Here is a 26,993-nt window from a genome sequence, read left to right as displayed (position 1 = left end):
CGCTTGGCCTCTGGAAGCAGAGCTGCTTTGGAAACCCAAACTCCTCCTCCCTTTTGTTGATTGATACCAGGAAATTTAAACCACCACCACCCCCCTACTACTACAACCTACCACTTCCCACCACCACCTCCTCCCACCATGGAACCTAGGCCTTTCTTAATCCTCTTTGATCCACCCGAAGCACTGCCTTAGAGAACAGCCATGCTCTAGGAATGCACAGCCAGCTGCACTTTTCTTGTAGGCTTCAGCCCTCCCCTCCAAGCACCAACCCTTCAGTTGCTGAGTTTTGTCCTCCCCCTAAAGCTTCCTGAGCAGAGCAGAAGATGTGCTGCACTTAGCTGCACAGCAGTGACAGCCTGACCTTGAGTTTTTGTTTGCTTTGGATTTTTGACTTCCAAGGAACTCTGTGGTTTGGGTTTTGAGTTGATTTTTTTTGTTGTTGTTGTTTCCAAGAGGATGTTTTCAGGCATCTCTGAGATCTGAAGGAGTGTTGGATGATGGCTTTTTTTTTAATTTTTAATTTTTTATTTTCAATTTTCTTCACCAAAATCTAGGGACCAGCCTGCCTACAGAGAGCTCTGGCCCTCCAGCTCTGCTGTGTTGGTGCTGTTTGGGTAAGATTGGCTTTTACAAAGCCAGACAAGACAGAGAGAGAGAGAGAGACTGATGCCAGAGGAGGCTTCCCAGGGAAAAAACAAACAAACAAACAAACAAAACCAGAGGGGGATGAGGGGAGACCCTGCAACAAGTGAGCAGATTCCACTCTGGATCAACTTGCAAGTTTCAAAGCTCTGCTCTCACTTGTGGCTCCCCATTCCCTGCAGGGTCATCCTTCAAACGTCCTGCAGGGAACAAGTTCCTGTTGCTCTTTGAAGAGAGGCCTCCAGAATCTGCTGTCCTCCCGCTGCCTGGGGGTGGTGTGGAGGAGGAGGGGAGGGGTGCTTGGAGATGTTGTTTTTAATGATCTGAGCTCCTAACAAAATGAGGAAGGAAGGAAAAAAAGGAAAAAAAAAAAGAGAGAGAGAAAAGGTCTCACTCCTGGTTTTATTTTCAGTCTGCTTTAACTGTAATAGGGACTCCAAACCTGTAAGCTGTATATTTGATATATATATTATATATATGTATGTACTGTATGTATAAGAAGGGCCTAGTTGGGTCTTTATGATCTTAAGGGTGTGGATTTTTGGGGGGTTTTGTTTTGTTTTGTTTTTTTCCCCTGTTGTTATTTTTTTTTTAATGGTTATGGCAGGGGAAAGGGGAAGGAGAGAGCTTAAGAAGATTTGACTCATTGAAGGGTTCTTGGGTTTTTGTTTTGGTTTTTTTTTTTTGTGGTTTTTTTTTGTTTGTTTGTTTGTTTGTTTTGGTTTGTTTTGGTTTGTTTTTTTTTTTTTTGGTTCCCAAATGCCCTCTCGTGGACAGTTGGGTTTTGAGAGGATGGAAGCTGAAGAGCAAATCTTCTGTGCTCTCTCTCTCCCCAACCCCCCCCCCAAAAAAAAAAAACCCCAAAGGGGTTCAGCACCCCACCCCCACCCCCTCCTCCATCATCTTCTCCTTTCTGTGCTCTCAAAGAGGAATCTTCCCCCCACAGTGACCCCTACAGTAGTGGCTGTACTTTGGGGAAACCAAACCAAAGGGGGAATTGGTGGTTGCTTGGGGTTTTGTGGGTTTTTTTTTTGTTTTTTTTTTTGGAGGGGGGATATGACCCACCTGGAAAAATGCTGATACCAAACCCAACTGAAGTCAGGCTTGGTTCTTCCTCCCTTTCTCTCCTGCCTTTTGTTTTGTTTTGTTTTCTCTCTCAAGAGAAACAGTAAAACACTAAACCCAGAACCTTCTATTTCTAGTCAAACTAGTGTTGACTTCCAGGGGGTGTAGCCAGGTGTTGGGAGGGGATGAAGGAAGGCTGGGAGCTGTCCTCAAGCCTCCATCACTCCCCCACCCTCCCTCTCCCTGGTTCCCTACAGGCAGTATTTTGCTGGAGGAATTGCTCCAATTGTTTGTTGTTGATGTATCCCAAGCAGTGTGGAAGCTTTTTGCCAAATGTTAAGTGAGGAGGAGGAGGAGCAGAGGACCTCCACCATTGCACCTCCTGCATCTGTGGTGGTGTTGGGGTGAACCTGGATTGGGGTGGGTTGCACCTCTCCAGGGTTTTGCTTTTGTCCTCCTTCCCCTGTGATGAACATTGCAAATCCCTTGGTTTGGGTTTTGGGCTTTTGTTGTTGTTTGGTTGGTTTGGTTTTGTTGTTTTGAACCCTCTTTTTATCATGGAAATGTTGCAACTAATCAAGTGAAAGTGGCAATATGATGATAAGCTTGTTTGAGTTGGGTCATGTTGACCTGATTCCCATGAATTTTATCCCTTCCCTCCCTCTTCATCTTTTCCCCCCCCCCCCCCTCTCCTGTAGCACCTCCTTCCATGTGTCTCTCCTGTGTGTGTCTGTATATATATATATATAAAAAAACACAGAAAAAACCCCACAAACCAAGCTCATGCCAGGTGCAAACCCTGTGGTCACCACAGTGATCTCAGCTCTTTCTCTTTTCTTTCCCCCCACTCCTCTTTCTTGCTGGATGATGCCAAACCTGGAGTAGAAACCCTGCAGCCCCCACCCCCAGGAGGTTGAAGGCCAGTGGGGGAAGAGGAGGAGCTGCCTGCAGCTGCTCTGTGCTGGTTGACAGTGGGATGGCAGCAGGGTGAACCCTCCCTCTCCCTCTCCCTCTCCCTCGGGCACAGTGGGTGCTGTGGGCAGGCGTGGAGGGCTCCTGGGCTCTCTCTTGGGGCTGTGGTGGTGTGGAGGAGGCAAGGTTGGAGCAGTGGCTGTAGCCCCAGGCTGGGGGTGTGGAGCAGCTGCCAGGAGCCTCCTTCCTGCTGTGTTCCCCAGCTGAAGGGTAGGGTTGGGGATGTGGTCCTGGCCCTGGAGCAAGAGGAGCAGCAATGCTGTAGCCAGCCTGGGACCTCCAGAGGTCTTTGCCTCCTCTTTCCAGCCCTTAACTTCCTCCCACAGCCATTTCATCCATCCCCAGCTTTTGTCTTGGGACTAGGGACAGCCCTGGGGAGCCACTGGAGGTGCCACCTCTTTCCTGTCCCCTTTCTTGTGTCCTGCAGCTCCCAGCCCGTCCAAGAACACTTTTCGATGGGAGCATGACCCCAAAGTGGGGCTCCTGCTGTGTGTGGCTTGGGCCTGGCCCTGACTTGGAACTCTGCTGAGCATTGCTAAGAACTTGGGGGTTGGGTTTTTTTTAATAAGAAGTATTTTACAGCTGGATTTTTTTTAGACTGTTTATAATCTTGTGGGGGGGAGGAAAGGGGAGGGGGGGGAGGGAAATAAAACCCCCTGCAATAGGATTGTCCCTTGTTCCTCTTGTCCCCTTGTCCCCAGCAATAGTTTCCCCTCTCCCCCACCTCCATTGTGTGCAACATTGCTGATTTGTTACTTAAAAGACAAAAAAAAGTTTCTTGCAAGTACTTAGAGTTGTTGTTTTTTGGGGTTGATGTGGTAGCAGTGGGGGAGGGGGAGGGGAGGGAAGGGGAAGGACCACAGGAGGATGCAAACAAAGGTTTGGTCCTCGTCTGGGACCTCAATCTTGTGTGGTGTGTCTGTCTGTGTCCCCCCTTGCTCCCCCTCCCCTTTTTTTAGGTCCATATTGAACGTTCCCTGTGGTGTAGGTTCTCTAGAGGTTGGCTGAATGCTCTGCTGAAGATGCTCCTCCTGTACAGTTTTTGGGTTGGTTTGGGGCTTTTTTTTGTTTGGTTTGGTTTTGGTTTTTTGTTGGGTTGGGGTTTTTTTGGTGGTTTTTTTTTTTTTTTTGGTGGCTAACTTGTTTCTTTGTGTCACTCTGGAGAGCATGGATGGATTTGTTGTACTCTAGGAAGGTCTTCAGGATGTGTAGTAGCTTGCATTGTTGAAAGAAAAATGTAATAAAAAGACAAAAAAATGGTTAAAAAAAAAAAAAGGAAAAAAGGAAAAAAAAAGGGGAGAAACAAAAACAAAAAAAAGGGAAACCAAAACTGACTTCTTTGAGCCAGGATGGTTTGGGGTTTAAGTCTCTTCCTCCTCAGTGACCTGCCCTAAGTGGTTCTGCTTTGACTTCCATGACCTCTGGAGGTCCCTTCCAACCCCTACCAGGCTGAAGGCTTTCAGAGTTGCTTTGGAGTGGTGCAGCTGAGCTCAGGAGACAGGAGACAGCTTCTGCTTTGGCCTTGGGCTGTGCAGTGAAGGGCAGAGGAGAAGAAGGGCTCAGGAGGACTTTGGTGATGTCTTGGCCTACATCTTGGGGCAGCCTTGGGGCTTTGGTTGCTGCCAGTTGCTGTTGAAAGGAGAAGAAAAAGAGAAACTAGAGGCTGGCTCCAGAGCTCCAGCTGGGGCCCACTGGACATGGAGGGGAGCAGCCTGGCTGTGCTGGGGGCAGGTTGAGCTCCTGGAGGGGAGCAGCCTGGCTGTGCTGGGGGCAGGTTGAGTTCCTGGAGGGGAGCAGCCTGGCTGTGCTGGGGGGAGGTTGAGCTCCTGGAGGGGAGCAGCCTGGCTGTGCTGGGGGCAGGTTGAGCTCCTGGAGGGGAGCAGCCTGGCTGTGCTGGGGGCAGGTTGAGTTCCTAGAGGGGAGCAGCCTGGCTGTGCTGGAGGGAGGTTGAGTTCCTGGAGGGAGGTTGTGGTCCTGGAGGGGAGCAGCCTGGCTGTGCTTGGGCATAGGTTGAGCTCCTGGACCTGCAATGGTTGGTGGCAAGCAGCTGCTGCTTCTGCTGCCCACAGTGGCAGCAGCAGGAGCAGGGAAGGGGTTGAGGCAGAGATCCAGAAGCAGCTGGGGGGGGGGGGGTTGGGTTTTGTCAGATCTTGGAATGTCTTTTGATGGGCAGGGAGGTTTGAGGCTCCCTTCCAGCAGAGACCTGAGGCACTTTTGGTTCTGCAGGTTTCAGCCACCCCCTTGGCCAATGCACTGGAGGAGGGTTGGGATGCTCAGGGGGAAGAATCTCTGCTAGCTCAGGGCTGTCAAAGCTTGGGACAACCCTTGAGCACCCTGGGTGAGAGGAGGAGGTCTGCTCTAGTGGGAGGTGTTAGAGGGGTTGGAACTGGATGATCTTTAAGATCCCTTCCAACCCAACCCATTGATGAACCTCTTAGTGTTCCTCCTCCAGGTGCTGTGTTGCTGCTTTGGACAGGCCCTGAGCACCTTGGAGGAGTGGAGGTCTGCTCTAGTGGGAGGGGTCCCTGCCCCATGGCAGGGGGTTGGAACTGGATGATCTTTGAGGTCCCTTCCAACCCATTGATGATGCTCTTGAGTGTTCCTCCTCCAGGTGCCTGCTGTATTTAATGCTTTGGACAAGCCCTGAGCACCTTGGAGGAGTGGAGGTCTGCTCTAATGGGAGGTGCTCCATGGCAGGGGCTTGGAACTTGGATGATCTTTGAGGTCCCTTCCAGCTCATTGATGAACCTCTTGAGTGTTCCTCCTCCAGGTGCTTGGTGCTGTGTTGCTGCTTTAGCCAACCCTTGAGCACCTTGGATGAGATCTTCTGCAGTGGGAGAGGAGATCTGCTCTAGTGGGAGGTGTGGAGGGCTTGGATGATCTTTAAGGTCCCTTCCAACCCATTTGTGACACTCTTGAGTGTTCCTCCTCTAGGTGCCTGCTGTGTTGCTGTTTTAGACAACCCCTGAGCACCTTGGACAAGTGGAGATCTGCTCTAGTGGGAGGTGTAGAGGAGTTGGAACTGGATAATCTTTAAGGTCCTTTCCACCCCAACCCATTGATGAACCTCTTGAGTGTTCCTCCTCCAGGTGCCTGCTGTGTGTTCCTGCTTCAGCCAACCCTTGAGCACCTTTGTTTTATTTTTAATCAAGTATTAATCCTAAACCAAACTCCAAACCTGTTGGTGTTGCTTTCTTGGGGGGAGGGAGGGGAGTAGGGGTGGGAGGCACGAAAGGAGCCATCAAAAACTGACTTAAGATGAGTTTGCACTCCTTAAAAAAAAAAAAAAAAAAAAGAACAATGAAATATTTCAATTTCTTGCTGGTTTTTAACTGTACTTCTGCCTGGAGCCTGAGGTATTAAATACCTCCTGCCTTGAGGCTTTTAACAAAGGTGTGTTGGGAGCAGGAATTCTTCACTCAGCTGTGGTTAAGACAAAAAAAAAAAATATTTCATCTGGCCCCAAGACTTTTAATAACTTCAAGGAAAAAAAAAAAAGACACACACACAAAAATTTGTAAGTAAAAAAAAAAAAACCCAAAAACAAAACCTTCCAGGATTGTTTGTCCTGAATTTTAAAGCTTTTTTTTTTTTTGGCTTTTTTTTTTTTTTTTGTGGAACTCTTGGAGGAATTTTCTAGAAAAAAAAAAGAAAAAAAAAGTGAAATAAAGATGGAAAAGTAAAAATTTTAAGTGTTGCTTTTTTTTTTTTTCCTGGTGGTTGTGGTGCTTCTTACCTAGGCAGCAGCAAGGCCTTTCCCCTAAGGAGGGAAAAACAGAAGGGGAGAAGGGAATTGGGGTTTGGGGTTTGTTTCCCCCCCTAGGAATTGCTTCACTTTTTCACTTTACAGGCAAAGAAAATTGGGGGGAGAGCTTAGAGCAACTTTCCAGTACCTGAAGGGGACTCCAGGAGAGCTGGGGAGGGACTTGGGGCAAGGGCTGGGAATGACAGGAGGAGAGGCAATGGCTTTGAGCTGGGAGATTGAGACTGGAGCTGAGGGAGAAATTCTCTCCAGTGAGGGGAGGGAGACACTGGAACAGGTTGCCCAGGGAGGCTGTGGATGCCTCCTGCCTGGAGGTTTCAAGGCCTTGAGCAAGCTGGGCTGGGGGGTTGGAACAGGATCATCTATGGATCCCATTCTGTGGCTCTGTGATGCTCCAGGAGCTGCTTGTGCTAAGGGAACTGAACCTTTCTGCTGCCCTTGGACCCTGCCCTCAATTCCAAGTTACTCAGCAGGACTCCACTGAAGTGTTGGGACACAAACTGCAGAGTTTCTTTATTCAGCGTTCTCCTGGCCCCTGGAAGCATCCCAGATCCACCCCACTCAGATCACAAACATGGGCAGCAGTTACCAGGGAGCTTTGTCCTCCCTTCACACAGGTGCTGAGGCCACTCCTGCAAGGGGAATTTCACTCAGCCCTGAGCAGAGAGAAGGTTTTTAGCTTTAACCCTCCCCAGTGTGCCCAGTTCCAGCTACTGCTGCTGCCCACCCACAGCAAGGTTTCAGCACCAAGCAGTTGCAGAGGGACAGAGCTGCTCTGAGCTGCAGCCACCTCAAGCTTCTTGCAATGTTGGTGCCTCTGCCCCCAGCACCAGCTCCTGCTCCTCTTCCTTTGCCTCTGAGAACCATTACTCAGAATCCAGGGGTGCAGCTGTTCCACTGAAGGAAAATTTGTCAGGAGCTTGCTTGTCAGGAACTTGTCAGGGAGAACCCACGGCGAGGGAAGACCCGCACAATCAATGTGATTGATAAGCAAGTCTCAACTTTATTGTTCCAAAGCACAGCTTATATAGCATCTTTGGCTAAATATGCACAGGTGGCATAATTCTATTGGTACATCTTAATTGAACATACACAAGTGTCATCATTTAATTGGTTTAAGGTAAAAAGCTCGATCATAATGTCACGCCTACTTGCAATTAATATTACGTGCAGTTCCACAAACTTCTCTCTAATTAGCTCCTTGTTTCCATCCTGTCAAACACAGCTGCAAGGACAACCACAAGGCCATAGTAACCTTGGCACATCCTGTAGTTGGATAGCACAGCTGGAAACACAGCCACAAGAACATGGTGACCTTGGTACATCAGCCTAAAGACTACCTGTGAGCAGTAAACAACAAGATGGAGTGCGGCCTACACATTTTGCTCAAACAGTTGTTCCATAGAACCATGTCCCCTAGATTCGAGCCATTCCCCAACAATTCCCCCACTTTTGTACAAGAAAAGCTCAGGATGTGACCTCATTGACACTTTGCGTGATACATCCATATGCGATACGCAAAACAATCAAAATCAACAAACCAATACCAATCCAGTGTAAACCTTCTTTGAGGAGGCCCACTAACCAAGGAGACATACTCCCAAACCAAGATTGAAACCATTGATCAAAAGGATTTAACATTTTTGACAATTGATTTGGTGTGGTTTTCCCACCAAGCAATCTTTTGATGAATTGATTGACCACAATCAGACAAATTAAAACAACACATGCCTTCAAAATCTTTACAGCCATGACCATGAGCTAAAAGCAAAAAAATCAATAGCAACTCTATTCTACAAATATGCATGTCTTAAACTATTTTGATCTAAAAGCAATTGGTTCAAAATTTCAGTAATAACATTAGCTTGTTTAACTGACCAGCAAGCTAATTTCTCTTAAGAAATCAATTGATTAAGCCTTATAGACATTGCAATATACAATTATATACAGGGTATATATACAATATACAGGGTAAAAAGGCAATAAAGGAGCAAAACAGCAAAAGCATAAATGATTGTTTTAGCAAGACTATAAAGCTAGCCAAAATGGTTAAAGGACCGAGACTGCAAAGTCCTCCTCTGATTCATGAGGGCAGAGCTGGCCAGGCTCTATCCCCACAAATAAGGAAAACACCTGCAGGCAGATAATGAGGATGGGAATGCCTCTTTACTTTTATGAATTCAGCTCGATTGCACCATGCAGTATAATTTCTGTACCTCTTCCCTGCTAGAGTAACATCCTGAATATCTGTGGCCTTGTCTGATGTAGAATTAAACACAACACAGTAATCCATTCTTACCAATCCTAACATACTTATCTCTTGAGGCTAGTCAGATTTGCCTTTTCAAATCCTTTACACCCAAAACTATGAAAGCTTTTAAGTGTGCCAGGAAGCACATGTAGAATGATCTTTTCAAGGTCAGTGGTTCAGTTTTTTCAGTGATGTCCTTTCACCCATTCACTGATATGCCCACCAGACAGGTGCTGAAGGGATTGGCAGGCATTGATACGCAGAGGCAAAGCATGTCTTGTCCTGTGGCCTTGGCAAGCATGACCCACACATTTTGCTGTAGTTGCTTTGGGATCTGCAAGGCTGCTGCTGCAGTCAGCATCCAAAGGATGATAAAAGCACTGGGACCCAATATGGTCCAAAACCTGTTGAGACACAAGCATATCCTCCACCCGAGGTTATTAATACACTGGCGGTAGTTAAAAAATTAAAATGACGTGTCATTGGGGTTTCCTGGGAATCATTAGGAAGCTGTAAAACAAATTTTAAAATGTAATACATATGTTTAACCAAGCCTCTGAAGAGGCCCCTACCATTCCCCCTCTTTAGTTTTTACAAAAGTCACTTCAGTGTTCTGTGTGAGGGAATAAGGAATACAGGGAACATGAGCGATACCCCACAGTTGCAAGAATGAATTAATTTTACCAGATAGATAGGCTGAGCTATTTGTCTATTCCTGGGTAACCACTGTTCAACTATAACATTCTGGTGAGTTAACATATAAATCTACATAACCATATTCCCTAATTACATAACATTAAGACATTGAAACATTCAGTCCCAAATGAAATGTTTCCTCCGGGGACACTCGTGCAGTCAGCTTCAGATCAGTGCTTCTGATCTCAGTTAAACAGGCACTGTGGTCAGACTCAGTGGTCAGCTGATTGTCAGCTTCAGGGGCACTGCTGTTTGTCCCATCCTTTGAGTCTTGCGCTGGGCCTTGCCATGCTGGCATCAGGAAAAGCCTGTAGGTGGGAAAAGATGAATCCCTTTCCTAGCCCTGAGTTTTCACTAGGGGAAACCTGTGTACCAAAAAGGAAAAGAAATTTTTTTGTTTGTTTGTTTTTGTCGCTTTTCATAGTCTTATAACCTTATCTTAAAACCTTTATAAGCACAAAACCCAATAGAACACTCTATAACGTTCCTAAAATAATCTTATGGTCCTGCTAATATCAAAAAAGAGATCCTAAAAACTTAAAAAAACTACATAAAAATTAAACCATCAATATAATATACAAAAAAAACCACAAAAAAAAAAAAAGATAATGTGTGCTTTTCAAAATAAAAACTTATTTACCATTTAGGAGCTCTTTTTAAAATTCTGCCAGCAGATTCAAAAAAAAGAGAGGTTCGAACCAGAAAAAAGGAAAAAAGAGAAACCTTAACCTATAAACTCATAAAACCAGTAGCACTTATACGGTATTATGCTTGTTGATTAGGAAACATACTTTAACATAATCACTAAAAACTTATAAGCAAACATCATTTTCTATAACAATATACCTTATCACAAGTACCAATTTTTTTTTTTTTTTTTTTTGGTAGTCAATAATTATCATACTTATTGTAAAAACACAACAATTGCAAACACTAAAATAATAAACTTCCAAAATGCCTTACAATCAGAATTAATGATAAAAACAATACATATCAGTTGCATTCATAAAATGGTGAAATACCTTTCTTAACAAAACTTAACACTGTTACTTTAAGATCAAAACACAGCTTGCAGACCTTCAGCAGCTGAAAAACAAGGGAGTGAGATAAAGAGAAAAAAAAGGGGGGGGAAGAGAGAGAGGGGGGTGACAAATGGCTGTAGAGAAGACACTTTTTTCTGTTTTTTTTTTTTTTTTTTGTCTCTCTTCGTTGTTCACATGCTGTTGTCTTCAAAAATGTGCAGATTTTCAAACTTTGAAGTGAAAGTTCTGACTGCATGAGCACTGCCTTCAGCTCCAAAGTTGCTTTTTCACTAATTTCTTGAGGAAAAAACTGTGACATTTCATTAAAAAAAATCCAGAGCTGTAAATGCCACTGCTGCTGCTGCTGCTATAACAAAATCTCGGGGACTTTTCCACTTCATAGGGCTTTTAAGTTGCTCATTAGGAAGAGGATTTTCTACTCTCCAGCACCCTTTTCTTCTGGCACTGACAGAGCAGCTGGGCAGCTAGGGGCGGGGGGTGCAGAGACTGCTGGTATGACATCCACTGCTTTAGTTATCTCCCCCACGCCCAGCTCAATTCCCTTTTCTTTTGTTAGATTCTGTCCCATTATGTTCCTGGTGGCTTACCTTAATAGGTGTCAAAGTACAAGTCCGGGCTGAGGTGGATTCCTATGATGCAGGCTGGGAGGCTTCTCCTGCGGGGCCCGCACGCCTCGGGGGTGGGCTGCAGCGCAGTTCTCTCGGCTCAGGGGTCCCCCGGGCCCCTTGCCCCTGGCAGCGGCGGTGGGTCGGTGCTGCCCTGCCCTTGGCTGGACTCCAGCCGCCGGAGGCTGGCGGCGAGGCCATGCCGGGGCCAGGCCAGGCTGTGGTGTCGCCGCTTGTCCAGCTACCTGCGTCTGTGTGCCTGTCTTGTCTGCGGGGCTGTGATAGGGTCAGTGCCTCCCACTTCTAATCCCGTTCGTACTCCATCTGGGGCAGCTGTGGCTACTGCTGCAACCTTTTTCTCAGTCTGATATCAATTCAAACAGTCCATAACAGCTTTATCGTCATCAATTTCCTTATCCCACAAAATATTACCTACTTCTCTCCACACTTCAACACTAAACACATCCTCTGACACTTTAAAACATCCATGCTCTTTACCAAACTGCAATAAACATTCTGGATGTTTCTTTAAATCCACATCCTCTACTCTGCGTTTCTCAAGGAAACTTTTAAGTACACTAAGGGCCACTACGCTCTCCATACCCCAGGGATTTCCTAGTGCAGCTTTAAACCAAGCTTGCAGCCCTTACCCAGACGGAGAGCGGAACTTCTGTAGAATTCCTGCCCAGGCGATTCTAAACACACCTTGCGTACGAACTTCTTACGCCAGCGTCAAGTCGTACTTCGCCCGCAGCCGCTGAAATCCTAGCCTGACGCCTCTCCGGGCCAGCCGTGTGCCTCAGCAGCCGTGGGGTCTCCAACAGTTCTCTCCTGTCCTTGTTGCTCCTTCACGTCCTGTTGATCCTTTGGGTCCCTGTGCGTGTGCCACTTGTCAGGAGCTTGCTTGTCAGGAACTTGTCAGGGAGAACCCACGGCGAGGGAAGACCCGCACAATCAATGTGATTGATAAGCAAGTCTCAACTTTATTGTTCCAAAGCACAGCTTATATAGCATCTTTGGCTAAATATGCACAGGTGGCATAATTCTATTGGTACATCTTAATTGAACATACACAAGTGTCATCATTTAATTGGTTTAAGGTAAAAAGCTCGATCATAATGTCACGCCTACTTGCAATTAATTCTACATGCAGTTCCACAAACTTCTCTCTAATTAGCTCCTTGTTTCCATCCTGTCAAACACAGCTGCAAGGACAACCACAAGGCCATAGTAACCTTGGCACATCCTGTAGTTGGATAACACAGCTGGAAACACAGCCACAAGAACATGGTGACCTTGGTACATCAGCCTAAAGACTATCTGTGAGCAGTAAACAACAAGATGGAGTGCGGCCTACACATTTTGCTCAAACAGTTGTTCCATAGAACCATGTCCCTTAGATTCGAGCCATTCTCCAACAAAAATTCTTCACTGCAAGGGTCCTCAACCAGTGGAAGAGGCTGCCCAGGGAGGTGGCTGAATCCCCACCTCTGGAGGAGCTCCAAAGCTGCAGAGCTGTGGTGCTGAGGGCCCTGGTTTAGCCCCAGCCTTGCTAGAGTTAGAATGGTTGAGATGGATGCTCTTGAAGGTCTTCTCCAACCCAAGTGACACTGTGATTCTGATTTTTTTTTTCGACACCCATGGGTCCTGGTTTGAACCAAGCCACCTGGAAAGCAAAGTCCTTCATTAGCTGTTAGGATGAAGGAATACCTGCAGAACCATTCAGAAGAGAACTTCAGTGGGTGAACTGCTGCCAGGAAAGAGCTAGCACAGAACTGCAAGCTCCATTTAGACTCTCTCCTCAAAAGAGAGCAAATTGAAAAAGAAATTTGGTGCTAAGAGGTTCCCTTCATGTGTTAGACCCCAATGCTTTCATTTGTGTCTGCGTGGCTTGTAAAGCAGCTTTTTTCCACATGCTTAGACATGGCTGTAACTGGTGACAGGAAAGAGCTAGGCCAGAATTGCAAGCTCCATTTAGTCTCTCTCCTCAAAATACACTAACTGGCAAAAGAAATTTGGTGCTAGGATGTTCCCTTGATGTGTTAGCCCCCATGCTTTTCTTTGTCTCTGTGCGGCTTGTAAATCAGCTTTTTTCCACCTGCTTAGACATGGCTGTAACTGGTGACAGGAAAGAGCTAGGCCAGAATTGCAAGCTCCATTTAGTCTCTCTCCTCTAAATACACTAACTGGCAAAAGAAATTTGGTGCTAGGATGTTCCCTTGATGTGTTAGCCCCCATGCTTTTCTTTGTCTCTGTGCGGCTTGTAAAGCAGCTTTTTTCCACCTGCTTAGACATGGCTGTAACTGGTGACAGGAAAGAGCTAGGCCAGAATTGCAAGCTCCATTTAGTCTCTCTCCTCAAAATACACTAATTGGCAAAAGAAATTTGGTGCTAGTATGTTCCCTTGATGTGTTAGCCCCCATGCTTTTCTTTGTCTCTGTGCGGCTTGTAAAGCAGCTTTTTTCCACCTGCTTAGACATGGCTGTAACTGGTGACAGGAAAGAGCTAGGCCAGAATTGCAAGCTCCATTTAGTCTCTCTCCTCAAAAGACACTAAATGGCAAAAGAAATTTGGTGCTAGGATGTTCACTTGATGTGTTAGCCCCCATGCTTTTCTTTGTCTCTGTGCGGCTTGTAAAGCAGCTTTTTTCCACCTGCTTAGACATGGCTGTAACTGGTGACAGGAAAGAGCTAGGCCAGAATTGCAAGCTCCATTTAGTCTCTCTCCTCAACATAGACCAAATGGCAAAAGAAATTTGGTGCTAGGATTGTCCCTTGATGTGTAAACCCCAATGCTTTTCTTTGTCTCTGCACGGCTTGTAAAGCAACTTTTTTCCACCTGCTTAGACATGGCTGTAACTGGTGACAGGAAAGAGCTAGGCCAGAATTGCAAGCTCCATTTAGTCTCTCTCCTCAAAATACACTAAATGGCAAAAGAAATTTGGTGCTAGGATGTTCCCTTGATGTGTTAGCCCCCATGCTTTTCTTTGTCTCTGTGCGGCTTGTAAAGCAACTTTTTCCCACCTGCTTAGACATGGCTGTAACTGGTGACAGGAAAGAGCTAGGCCAGAATTACAAGCTCCATTTAGTCTGTTTCCTCAACATAGACCAAATGGCAAAAGAAATTTGGTGGTAGGAGGGTCCCTTCATGTGTTAGTCCCCAATGCTTTCTTTGTCTCTGTGCGGCTTGTAAAGCAACTTTTTTCCACACGCTCAGACATGGCTGTGACAGGTGACAGGAAAGAGCTAGCCAAGAATTGCAAGCTCCATTTAGTCTCTCTCCTCAACATAGGCCAAATTGCAAAGAAATTTGGTGCTACGAGGTTCCCTTCATGTCATAGGCCCCAATGCTTTAGTTTGTCTCTGTGCGGCTTGTAAAGCAGCTTTTTTCCACCTGCTTAGACATGGCTGTAACTGGTGACAGGAAAGAGCTAGGCCAGAATTGCAAGCTCCATTTTGTCTCTCTCCTCAAAAGAGACCAAATGGCAAAAGAAATTTGGTGCAAGAGGTTCCCTTCTTGTGTTACCCCCCAATGCTTTTGTTTGTCTCTGTGTGGCTTGTAAAGCAACTTTTTTCCACATGCTTAGACATGGCTGTAACTGCTGCCAGGTAAGAGCTAGCCCAGAATCAACCCCCACCCCAGCCCTCTGGAGCTCCAGGACACTCCATAGCCACCATTTCTATGGTGGTTACAGACTACATCCAGAACCACAGCCAAAGAAAACAGTCCCTGGGTGGAAAACCCTTCCCCGAACACAAGCCAGGTCTATTCTGGTTGAACACCACCAGTTACAGCTTCAAAATAACCAAAAAAAAAGCTAAACCAGACCGAAAATATTGCACAAAGCCAGCAAGGATGAGGCTCCACACACAGCCCAGCAGCCAGGGTGTGCAGTCACTCAGGAGCTGTCATCTTGGAGACAGTCTGTGGGGGGTTAAAGAGGCTCAGAAGAGCTCTGATGTCACCAGCATGCATCTGAGTATGCACTTGAGGGTGGCTTGAAGTTCACCACTGGAACAAGACCTCTGTCCTCCTCCCTCAGCAGAGAGGTGCAGATTGCTGCTGATTGCTTCTGCATTCAGCTGAGGGGCAGAAAACTTTGGTTCAGAACAGAAGAGGTAAAGATGGTATAAAAAAATACCAAACAAAACACAACAACAAAACAACACAAAAAACCCTTAAAGGCCAAAAGCCATGAAGTGGAGACATCAAGGAGCATCTCAGAGCACAGACACAGGAAGCAGAGGGCACAAACAGTCACCATGCTGCAGGATGAGGGCCACACCATGGCCAGGTCAGTGGCTGGGGGAGGGCTCCTGCTGCCCAAGCCTCCCATTTATTTCAGGAGGAGTCAGAAGGTTTCCTTTCTGCTTCCTGTGGTGAGCCCTGGTGGCAGCAGGGATGTTGTCCTCAGTGCTGCTGCTGGAGGGGTTTCTCTGTGGCTGTGGGGGTCTCCAGCTCAGTGTAGAACTGAGCAATTTTGTCTTTGTACTTCTCTGCCACCACTGATCTCTTCAGCTTCATCGTGGGGCCTGTGGAGATCAAAAGGGTTTGGTAGAACCACAGAATGCCAGCTTGGAAGGGACCTCAAGTATCATCTGATCCAGCCTTTGGAGGTCAGTTTCAAACCATTGGCCCCTGTCCTGTCACCACAGACCCTGCTAAACAAACCCTCCCCAGCCTTCCTGGAGGTCTTCTTCAGATGCTGAATCCTAAAATGGCTCAGGTTAGAAGGGACCTTAGGGATCTACTCCAACCTCCCCACCATGGACAGGGACACCTCTCAGCTAGACTCAGCTGCTCAAGGCCTCAAATGCAGCTCTAAGGTCTCCCTGGAGCCCTCTCCAGGCTGAACAGCCCCAAGTCTCCCAGGCTGTCCCCAGAGCAGAGGTGCTCCAGCCCCCTGATTATGGCCCATGTCCCTCTTGTCTTTGGGGCCCCAAAGCTGGACACAGTGCTGCAGGTGGGGTCTCACCAGGGCAGAGCAGAGGCTTTGAGGGCCCTGGTTCCACAACCAAGGCAGAGGTGCCAAGGTAGCCCCCAGTCCCCTCCCTGCCTACCACTCACCAAGCTCTCCACCAAAGAGAGAAAAGTCCTTCTCCAGCAGGATCCACTTCTGGACTTTCTGGGCATTGGAGACAGCTCTCTCATTGACAGCTGCAATCCCTTTCTGGATGGCTCCATAAATGGCTTTGTCTTTGCTGCTGAGGATCTCAGAGACCTTTGTGGCCTTGCTGCCCAGTTTCTGGCAGTACTCAATGGCCTCTGGGGTGAGGTCATCTCCTGGCTCTCCAGTTTCTCTGTCCAGATTGCACTGCAAGGCAAACCCAAACAGGTCACTTCAGACTGCTAAGGACTTCACAGCAAGGAGCCTCACAGCCAGGGAAGCCAACCAGCTCCTCCCCCCAGCCCTGCTCCTCCTCACCCCCCAGCTCCAGCTGTCCAATGGATCAACCGCTGCACTGTTCATCCACTTGATGCAAGTCACCACTCCACACAAGACCTTCCTGCAGGTGAACTCCTTCAGATCTCTCCCTGCTCAACACCTGGAGCAAGCTGGCTCCAGAGCTCACTTCCTAAACCTCTCCTTTGTTATCCCAAGTTGCTCCCTTTTCCGCCCCTCCCTGGGCAACCTGTTCCAGTGTCTCCCCACCCTCACTGTCAAGAATTTCTTCCTCCCTCTCCAGTCTCCATCTCCCCTCTGCCAGCTCAAAGCCACTGTTCCTCATCCTGTCACTCCCAGCCCTTGTCATAAGTCCCTCCCCAGCTCTCCTGTAGTCCCCTTCAGGTGCTGGAAGGCAGCTCCAAGGTCTCCCTGGAGCCTTCTCTTCTGTCTCCATAGGAGAGGTGCTCCAACCTCCTGATCCTCTTCATGGCCCTTCACTACTCCTTGTTCTGTCCACTTACAACTCAGCTACAACAGCTCCTACTCCACAGTGCCTCCAGGCTCTAGAAGACACGAAAGTGTAAAACTTCCCTTCCTCAGTGGAATCAAAGCCCTTCAGCACCACAGGTGGATTCCCATCCTCTTTACCTTCAAGGTCAGCAGCATAGCAAGGAACTTGGCTTTGTCTCCCACCAGCATGGCATTGCTGATGATGGGCACAGCATCCTTCACAGCATCCTCAATGGGAACAGGAGGAACATTCTCACCTCCAGCAGTGATGATCAGCTCTGGAAAAAAAAAAAAATAAAGAAGAGTCAGATCTTGGTTAACACCCGAGAGCTTCAGCCTCATCTCCTCCACAGTCTGAAAGGACTTCAGAGCTCCTTTGTGTCTGCCAAGTGAAATAGTGAGGCTGTGCCCCAGCACCTGGAGTGTCTCAGCACCTAGGGGACAGGCTACAAAGGCTGGGGCTGCTCAGCCTGGAGAGGAAGACGCTTGGAAGGTCTCCAGAGGTGCCACCCAACCCTCCCACCATGCTGGGACTGGGGGATTCTGTGAAGCAGAAACTTGGCTGAGGCAAAGCCAAGGTCTTGCCCTCACCCAGCATGCTGCAGGGCAGAGGAGAACCTGCCCCTCCCAGCTGTCTGTCAGAGATGCCCTCCAGCACCTCCTTTGCTCTTTTATCTCTGTCTGCTGGCTGAAGCCTTGCACAAAGCTGGATTTGGTCAAAGAGGTGTCCCAAGAATGAGGCTGCTGCAAGCCCTTCTCACAGCAGTGTGAAGCTGCTGCCTTCTTTCAGAGAGTAACCAGCCAAGCTAGAGGGACCTGGCAGGACAGCCTGGGCAGGTCCAGCACCATCAAACAAAGCATTAGCAGCTGCTTCTGAAACAAGAGGCTTTCTCCCTCCCTCTGCAAACAGAGGTTTCAGAGGCCCTGTCACAAGACACCCTGCAGCCACATGCAGGAGAAGCATTTAAACGTTCTTCTGAAGGGGCTGGAGGCATCATGTCCTGGTGCTGTGCATGCTCAGGACAACAAACCCAGGAGACTGAATAACTGAATACCTTTGATCCTGCCTGTGATGTAGAGGAATCCATCCTTGTCATGTCTGCCAATGTCTCCTGAGTGCAGCCAGCCATCTTCATCAATTGCCTCCCTGGTTTTCTCCTCCATGTTCAGGTAGCCCATGAAGATGTGCCTCCCTGAGAAGCAGATCTCCCCACTGCCATCTCTGTCTGGTTTATCAATCAGTGTCCTGCAGCCTGTCACCTCTTTTCCACAGCTTCCAAGAGAGCAGAAAGACGACCCCAGGGCATTCAAAATCCTAACCTCTCAACAAGCTGAGGAACAGATGAGGTTACAGTAGAACCTCTCAGGCTGAAGGAGCTGAACAAAGCTGCACACAGCTGCTCCAGCAAGGAAGGTCCAAGCTTCAAAGGCTTTCAAAGCTCACAGAAAGGGAGGTCCAGAAGCAGATGTGGGGGCAGAGATCACACATCTGGTGTCTTCCACCCATTGTTCTCCATCACCTCAGCTTGGAATTAGAAGCTGGGGGTGTCCCTGGCAGCAAGGTTTTACTGCTGGTGCTATTTACTGCACAGAGCCAGGCCAAGTTCACAGAGTGGTTTGGGTTGGAAGGAGCCCTAAAGATCATCCAGTCCCACCCCCCCAGCAGACCTCTTCATCTGCAAGATGTTGCCAGAGGAGCTGGCTCCCTATCAACAACTTCCAGTGGCCTTCCAGTATCTGAAGGGGGCCTATAAGAAAGCTGGGGAGGGACTTTTTAGGCTATCAGGTAGTGATAGGACTGGGGGGAATGGAATGAAGCTGGAAGTGGGGAGATTCAGACTGGATGTGAGGAAGAAGTTCTTCCCCATGAGAGTGGTGAGAGCCTGGAATGGGTTGCCCAGGGAGGTGGTTGGGGCCCCATCCCTGGAGGTGTTTAAGGCCAGGCTGGATGAGGCTCTGGCCAGCCTGATCTGGTGTGAGGTGTCCCTGCCCATGGCAGGGGGGTTGGAACTGGATGATCCTTGTGGTCCCTTCCAACCCTGACTGATTCTGTGATTCTAACTTCCTGCCAGCAAGACTCTGAGGCTGAGCAGCATCAGGAGAGATGGAGATGGCAGAGGGAGCAGAAAGCTTACAGCAGCTCCTCCCTGCCAGGCCTTTACCTGGTCAGCCTGAAGGCGTGGGGCAGGGAGATGGTGTGAGGCCCAGAGCTCTCACTCATGCCATAGAGTTCAAAGACAGGAATGTCCAGGCTGAGGAAGAACTCCAGTGTCTCTCTGGTGATGGGAGCAGCCCCTGTGTAGCACTTTGTGCACCTGTCCAGCCCCAGGGCCTTCCGCACCTTCTTGTACACCAAGTGCCTGGCCAGGCGGAACTTCATCGGCACCCCCGGGGAGCTGCGGGAGAAAAAGGGCTTGGTCAGCACAGAGCTTGGCCCCCTCCTTCCCTTTATCTTCCTCCTGGGGTAGGTTGTTCAGTCAATAAATGGATCCTTGGCATGCCTGGGTGAATCCCCCATCCCTGGAGGTGCTGGGAAGCCACAGAGATGTGGTGCTGAGGGACATGGTTTAGCAGCAGCCTTGGGAGAGGGAGAGAATGGTTGGACCAGAGGATGGGAGCTGGGGAGGGACTTGTGACAAGGGCTGGGAGTGACAGGGCAAGGGGCAATGGCTTTGAGCTCGAGGAGAGCAGATTGAGACTGGAGATGAAGAAATTCTTGACAGTGAGGGTGGGGAGGCACTGGAACAGGTTGCTCAGGGAGTTGTGGATGCTCCCTCCCTGGAGGGGTTCAAGGCCAGGCTGGGTGAGGCCTTGAGCGACCTGGGCTGGTTGGAAGGGCTGAAGCTGGATGACCTTAAGGTCCCTTCCAACCCAACCCATTCTATGAATCTTAAAGGTCTTCTCCAACCCAAATGATTCTGTGCTTCTATTTCCACCCCCAGCCCTTGCTGTTCAGCCTCTGGTTCAACCCCAGCTGGCTTTTGCTGTCCATAACTCTGCCCTGTGACACAGGATGCAACCCCTGAGCTGATAGTGAAGTTCTGCTGACCTTCCTAACACCCCTCAAGCTCACACCTACCCATCCATCCACTTCAGATTTGTCTGCAGCCCAATTCCCTTGGCCCACGTCGCCACTTTCCTTTGGAGCATTGAAGACTTCGTTCCTATGGATTTCATTTTCTCCTCTATCTTTTCCCAGACCCGAGGGACTGCCAAGAAGGCAGTTGGCCTCACTTCCTTCAGGGTGTCCACCAAGCTGCCCTGAGTGAAGAAGAAAACAGCTTTCAGAAGTGCTTCACTCTAGGCTTCAGGTCAGCACTGGTCACTGAGACCTAGGACTTGGTTACCACTTGTGAGGAATTGCTCCTTGACAGCTGCAAAGCCACCGCAGTTGAGTGCCAACAAAGTAACACTGGACAATGCCAGCTCCTTTCCACAAGGGGAAGGAACCTTTGGAGTACCACAGTGAATAAGGCAACAGTGGTTTTGAGAAGGCAGCAAAAGGTCAATGCCTTCAGTGCCAAGGCTGGCACAGCACCAAGAGAAGAATTGTTCTCACAGGTTTAGTGATGGGGACATTTTGCAATGTGGACAGAGCAAACAAAGCCATGGCTCAGCCAGGCTGCTGGGGCAGAGATCTGGTGTCAGGTGAGACAAGAAGAGCTCCTAGCTGTGAAGTGCTTGACCAGCTCCTTGGGGCTTGCAGCAGAGAGGCAAAAGGCAAAGCTCAGGCCAGACCCAAACCAAGAGACCCTTAAACACAAGCAGCTGGTGACTACAGAGTTATCACAGCTTCCAGACCCAGGAGATTGGTCAAGCCAGACCCAAGGGGCTGGGGTCACACCAAGCTCCAAGCCAGACCCAAGGGGCTGGGGTCACACCAAGCTCCGAGCCAGGCCCCAAGGGGCTGGGGTCACACCAAGCTCCGAGCCAGGCCCCAAGGGGCTGGGGTCAAGGCAGGCTTTGAAGCAGCCACAAGCAGCCCAGCTCCAAGCAGGTCAAGCTGGGCTGGGTGCAAGATCTCCACCTCTGGTGGTTTTTACCTTTAATGCGTCTGGCTGAGCGAAGAAAACTTGTGCCCCAAACGCCATGGCTGACCAAATGTCTGACATCTGTGCAGCAATGTGGCTGAGGGGCAGGTAGCTGACCACCAGCTCCTGCTTCTCCTTAGCATCTGCCAGCATGAGGAAACGTCCTGCTGCTGCTGCTGTCCACGTCAGCTGCAAGAAGAACCCACAGCAGCACTCAGCATGGGCTCCTCTGAGCAGCAGGGCTCACAACACAGCTCACACAGCAAGACTACAACATCCTGAGAGCTTAACTGCAGATATAGAATCGGTTTGGTTGGAAGAGGCCTTTAAGATCATTTGAGTCCAAGCCTTAACCCAGCACTGCCAGAGCAACACTAAACCATGGCCCTCAGCACCACATTTCCATGGCTTTGAAACCCCTCCAGGGATGAAGACTCCACCACTGCCCTGGGCAGCCTGAGCCAGGCTTTGGCAACCCTTTTGGGGAAGAAATTGTTCCTCATGTCCAACCTAAAAGCTCAGGGGAGACCTTAGAGCAGCCTTCCAGTACCTGAAGGGGGCTACAGGAGAGCTGGAGAGGGACTTTTGACAAGGGCTTGTGGTGACAGGGACATGGGGCAACGGCTTTGAGCAGGAGAGGAGATTGAGATGGGAGATAAGGAAGAAATTCTTGAGAGTGAGGGTGGGGAGACACTGAAACAGGTTGCCCAGGGAAGCTGTGGATATCCCTTCCCTGGAGGTGTTCAAGGCCAGGCTGGATGAGGCCTTGAGCAACCTGGGCTGGCGGGAGGTGTCCCTGCCCATGGCAGGAGGGTTGGCACTGGATGACCTTTAATGTCTCTTCCAACCCCACCCATTCTGTGATTCCATGACTCTGTGAAGGCCAAGGCCTTTAACGCCCCTTCCAACCCAACCCACTCTGATTCGATTCTAAACCACCCCTAGCCCAACTTGAGGCCGTTTCCTCTTGAGGAAATCCACATTCTTCAGCTGCTCTGTACCCTCCCTCAGCACCCACCTGAGGCCACCAGAGAGGACAGGTGTAGGAGCAGGGACTCACATTGTCATGGCTGAGCATCACTCCCTTTGGCTGCCCTGTGGTCCCTGAGGTGTAGATGAGAGTGCAGCACTGGTTCGGCTTCTGCACTGCGATGACTTCATGCAGCTGAGTATCTGGAACATCTCTGCCAAGCTCCATGAACTCACTCCACTGTGCACAGAGGAGGACCTCAGTCACTTTGTGGACCATCCTCCCCCATGTGTGGAATTAGACCCTTTGCTACAGGGGAAGAGAAAGAAGATGCTTCCCACACGCAACCCCCTGGCAGCATCTCCAAGGGGTTGGACATTTGCAGAGTCAGCCTCAGCCTCAGAAGCTTCTCTGGCTGCCATGGGGAGAAGGAGAAAAGGAGCTGGATCCAACCCTAAGGAAGGCTATTGGGCCTGTTGCAACCCTGCTAGTCCACTGGGATTGCCCAAGTGGAGTAAGTAGGGCCTGAGGCTGCCTTGCAGAGGTCAGCATGCTGACACTCTCCCTTGCAACAGGGATTATCAAGGTTTCAACAGCACCTGCTGCTGCAGGGAAGCAAGCAAGGCCTTGGGAAAACCAAGGTGGTGAGAGCCCCATGGGAGGTGATGGCCACTTGCAAGCCACCAGCTGAACACAGGACAGGCCCAGCACTTACAGAGTAGAGGTTGGGTCTCTTCTCTTTCAGCTCTTCTCCATACTGGACAATGGCTTTCAGGTGAGGTAGCCTATGCTGAATCTGTGTGAAACATGGAGATGTGTGAGGAGGAGACAATTCTGCTTGGCCCTCTTCAGCCTATGGGTTCCACCAAGTGACATTTACTGCTGCTTGCCATGAGAATCACAAACATTCAGGTTGGAAGAGAGCGTCAGGGTCACCAAGTCCAACCATTGACCCTACTCTACAAGGTTCACCCCTAAACCATAGCCCCAAGCACCACATCCAAACCACCTTCAAACACATCCAGGGTTGGTGACTCCACCACCTCCCTGGGCAGCACATTCCAATCCCTGACCACTCTTGCTGGGAAAAATTTCTTCTTACTGTCCAGTCTAAACCTACCCAGTGGTAGCTTGAGGCCATTCCCTCTTGTTCTATCACTACCTGTGAGAAGAGACCAGCACCAACCTCTCCACAACCTCCTTTCAGCTCCCATCTGCCTTACTGGGAAGGGGGAAGCCTCACTGGACACAGCAACCATTTGGACTGGGATGCTGCCAGACACCCACAGGGATGCTCCACCCTTCATCTTGGCTTTGAGGCTTTGCTGAGGTGTGGAACCACCACTGAACCTCTCATGAGGCTGAGCACCAGTGACTCTTCACCTGGCTTGACTAGAGAGCACACTGAGTAGGCTCCATCAGAGAATCATGAAATGGTTTGGGTTGGAAGGAACCTTAAAGCTCATCCAGTTCTAACCCCCTGCCATAGGCAGGGACACCTCCCACTGAACCAGGTTGCTCAAGGCCTCATCCAACCTGGCCTTGAAGACCTCTTTGTTCACCTTGAAGTCCTCAGCATTGCCCTCAGGATTTTCCCCTCCCACAGCTGTCAGGGGGATGCTGTAACCCCAAACCACCAAGCAGTGTATTTACTTCCAAGATCTTCTGCAGCTGTTTGTGGTTTTCCACCACCAGAATGTTGGCACTACAGTTCTCTGCTACATAGTGACAGGCCTCAGGAGAGTTTGTAGTGTAGATACCAACAGCAAATCCACTGCAAAAGAGACAAAAACAACCCAAAACAGGATTAGAGGCTAAGCAAAGTCCCTGGGGAAATTCAGCCACTTCAGCTGCTCAGAGAGGAGAAGTTTGGGGAAGAGGAAATTCACAAAATGCATTGAGTTGGAAGGGACCCTCCAAGGGCATCTTGTCCAAGCCCCCAGCAGCCAGCAGGGACACCAACTCTGCCCAGGGACACAGAATCTGAGGTTTGGGTTGTTGTGTTTGGGGTTTTTTTTGTTTTGTTTTTGTAGTTGAGTTTTTTGGTTGGTTGGGGGTTTCTTTGTTTTTGTTTTTTTTTTTAAACCCCAAACTGCTTCTGCCATGAGCTGAAGGGTAAAGCAAAATGTACATCAAGAGCCAGCAGCCATCTCTTACCCTGCCAGGATAGCTGCAATGTCAGCAATGAACCACTCTGCAGAGTTGAATCCCAGGATGCAAACTCCATGGAAACGCTCCAGCCCCAGCTGTAAACAAGAGAGGAGGTTACAGCAACCTTGGCTCCCAGATTCATGGAATCACAGAAGGGGATGGGTGGGAAGGAACCTTCAAGATCATCCAGTTCCAAACCCCTGCCATGGGCAGGGACACCTCCCAACAGCCCAGGTTGCTTAAGGCCTCATCCAGCCTGGCTTTGAACACCCCCAAGGAAGTGACATCCACAATTTCCCTGGACAATCTGTTCCAGTGTCTCCCCAGCCTCACTGTACAGAATTTCTTCCTCATCTCCAACCTGAATCTCCTCTCCTGGAGCTTCAATCCTCTGAATTTCTCTAAGTTAACTCTCTAAGAGTTCTTCAGAGAGCTCTGCTGTGAGCAGGACATCAAGTCAAAGGTTCATCCTGTTAGCTATGGTCATTCACAGGGAAAAGCTTCCCAACAGCTCATGCAGAACCAGTTCAGTTTTTCATCAGGCACTGTCCAGCTTTAGAAGGAGGAAGGACCAAAGGGGTTGCTCAGGTCTGCCCTCAGCAGCACCAGCTCTGGGATACTGCCTTAAAACTGCAGCCCAGGAAGTTAGCAGCAACCTGGAACAGGCTGCCCAGAGAGGCTGTGGAGTCTCCTTCTCTGGGGACATTCCAACCCCACCTGGATGTGTTCCTGTGACCTGCCCTGGGTGACCTGCTCTGGCAGAGGGGGGGTTGGACTTGATCTCCAGAGGTCCCTTCCAACCCCTCCCATGATTCTACACCTGAGCCACTTGGCTTTAACCACTCCCTTATGCACTTTGTTCCTTGAACATGGAAGCAACTCGAACCAGGAGAAGAACTCAACCAGACCTCACCTTCAGAAAGCTTTTTGCTGCCTTCCAGCACTCCTCATAGTACATCCTGTAGGTGAGCTTTATCCACTGGCCACCCTTTTTGGATGCAAGGGCATAGTAGTCCCCATATTTTCTAGCAGCTTCCTGGAAGAGCTCATGAACAGTCTTGGGTGCCTCACTGCCTATGCCCTGCTCATCCATCCTCAGCTTGACTTCTCCATCTCGTTGTGTTGTCCACAGCCTGGAGGCGGGCGGTGAGGAGGCTGGTGGGAAGCAGAAGTGTTGAGGAGCTGGAGATAGCTTCCTGCCATCACCCAGCTATAAATACAAGCATCACACCTCACAGCAGACCTTGGTCTGCCTCCTCCCACCTCCCTTTGCTGACCTTTTCTTCCTGGCAGCTTTGCCAAACGACTTTGCCAGTCTCTTGGATCAGGACTAAGAGATGAAACCTCTACAGCACATTCCAAATGCTATCAAACTTTTTTTTCCATTTATCCCAGAATCCCAACATGGTGAGGGATGGTTGGAAGGGACCTCTGGAGATCATCCAGTCCAACCCCCTCAGCTTCAAACCATTCCCCCTTGTCTTGTCTCCAGACACCCTCAGGAAAAGTCTCTCTGCAGTCTTCCTGGAGGATCCCTTCAGGTACTGGCAGGCAGCTCTAAGGTCCCCCTGGAGCCTTCTCTTCTCCAGACTGAACAACCTCGGCTTCTCCTCATAGCCCTTGGATCAACTTTGTGGCCTCCTCTGGACTCTCTGGCCCTCCTCTGTCCTTCAGCCAGCTCTGGATCAACCTCTAACCTGCTTTGCTGCCTTCAGTCTCTTGCACTGGTGCCAGCTTCCTGCCACAACCACATCCCCTGAGCTGTGTTTTCAGTGTAGGAGGTCTGAGAGCAGCATGCTACCACCTGGGCCACAGGCTAATGCCAGTGCCACCACCCAGTCTACTCCTTGGAGCACATCTATGCTTTAAACTCCAAGTCCAAGACACTTCTGGACAGAGCATCCTGCAAGCTCAGGTTCTTCTTCCATTGTTCTGGTTTGGTCAGTTCCTCTCTTACTTCAAGAATCATTTTATGTCCACCACAGTGACTCCAAATTCTTGCCACTTACCTTTGCAACCAGGTGTAGCCATCTGATGCTCCTCTGGCTTTATATCTTCATCTGCTCCAACAGTTCTGCAAGACAAAAGCAATCAGCCCTGGGTGGGGCTGAAGAATACCCTAATGGTTTGCTCCATCCATGGACCTCAGAGTGGTTCCTGACCTGCAGGGGAAATTATTCCTTTTCCCATCCTGCATGGTCACAGCAATGGACCTGCTCCCCCCCCGAGACACTGCACAGGCTTGGCATGGGCTGCTTTTAAATACATGCAGAGAGTCATGGAAGCCTTCTGGTTGGAAGAGACCTTTCAGATCATCCAATCCAAACATTAAATCAGCACTGCCAGGGCACCACCAAACCATGGCCCTCAGCACCACATCTCCATGGCTTTGAAACCCCTCCAGGGACGGAGACTCCAACACTGCCCTGGGCAGCCTGGGCCAGGCCTTGACAGCCCTTTTGGGGAAGAAATTGTTCCTCATGCCCAACCTAAACCTCCCCTAGGGCAACTTGAGGCCATTTCGTCTCATCCTGTCACTACTACTAGAGAGCAGAGACCAACTCCCACCTGGCTCCAGCCTCCTTTCAGGGAGCTGCAGAGAGAAATGAGGTCTCTCCCCAAACTCCTTTTCCCCAGGCTGAACACCCCCAGCCCCCTCAGCTGCTCCTCACCAGCCCTGTTCTCCAGACCCTTTCCCACCTCTGTTGCTCTTCTCTGGACCTGCTCCAGCCCCTCCAAGTTCTTGTTGGAGTGAGGGCCCCAAAACTGAGCCCAGTACTCAAGCTGTGGCTTCAGCAGTGCCCAGAACAGAGCTCCAGTGGCCTTACTGGAGCTACCATTTCAGAAGAGCTGCAGAGGGATCCACAAAATCACCCAGAAAACAACTGAAGTCCAGAGCTCTGCTCCA

At 49.4% G+C, this 26,993-nt stretch overlaps 1 protein-coding gene across 1 annotated transcript; it reads right to left on the bottom strand.

Moving 5' to 3' along the window:
* Positions 1–14,544: 14,544 nt before the first annotated feature.
* On the bottom strand, positions 14,545–26,135 carry ACSBG2 (acyl-CoA synthetase bubblegum family member 2). The gene is made up of 13 exons (XM_054396023.1): positions 26,095–26,135; positions 24,999–25,240; positions 24,092–24,180; positions 23,588–23,708; positions 22,650–22,730; positions 22,025–22,174; positions 20,977–21,153; positions 20,013–20,194; positions 19,096–19,329; positions 17,989–18,206; positions 17,072–17,211; positions 16,105–16,351; positions 14,545–15,569 (listed from the first exon to the last, which is right to left on the bottom strand). The coding sequence occupies exons 1-13, from the start codon at positions 26,114–26,116 to the stop codon at positions 15,448–15,450; spliced, it is 2,025 nt and encodes a 674-aa protein (XP_054251998.1). The 5' UTR covers positions 26,117–26,135; the 3' UTR covers positions 14,545–15,447.
* Positions 26,136–26,993: the final 858 nt, after the last annotated feature.

The sequence above is a fragment of the Indicator indicator genome, chromosome 36 (genome assembly GCF_027791375.1).
Source record: "Indicator indicator isolate 239-I01 chromosome 36, UM_Iind_1.1, whole genome shotgun sequence".
In the NCBI taxonomy this organism is placed as follows: Eukaryota; Metazoa; Chordata; class Aves; order Piciformes; family Indicatoridae; genus Indicator; species Indicator indicator.
This window is presented reverse-complemented; position numbering and strand designations above follow the sequence as displayed.

Bases quoted from the DNA above. Each gene is read 5' to 3' on its own strand.
- ACSBG2 (XM_054396023.1), bottom strand. From the start codon at position 26,116: ATGGCTACACCTGGTTGCAAAG. The intron at 18,207-19,095 runs GTAAAGGCCTGG...CTCTCTTGGAAG, and splicing joins CACGCCTTCAGGCTGACCAG to CTGTGGAAAAGAGGTGACAG. The intron at 17,212-17,988 runs GTATTCAGTTAT...TTTTTTTTCCAG, and splicing joins CATCACAGGCAGGATCAAAG to AGCTGATCATCACTGCTGGA.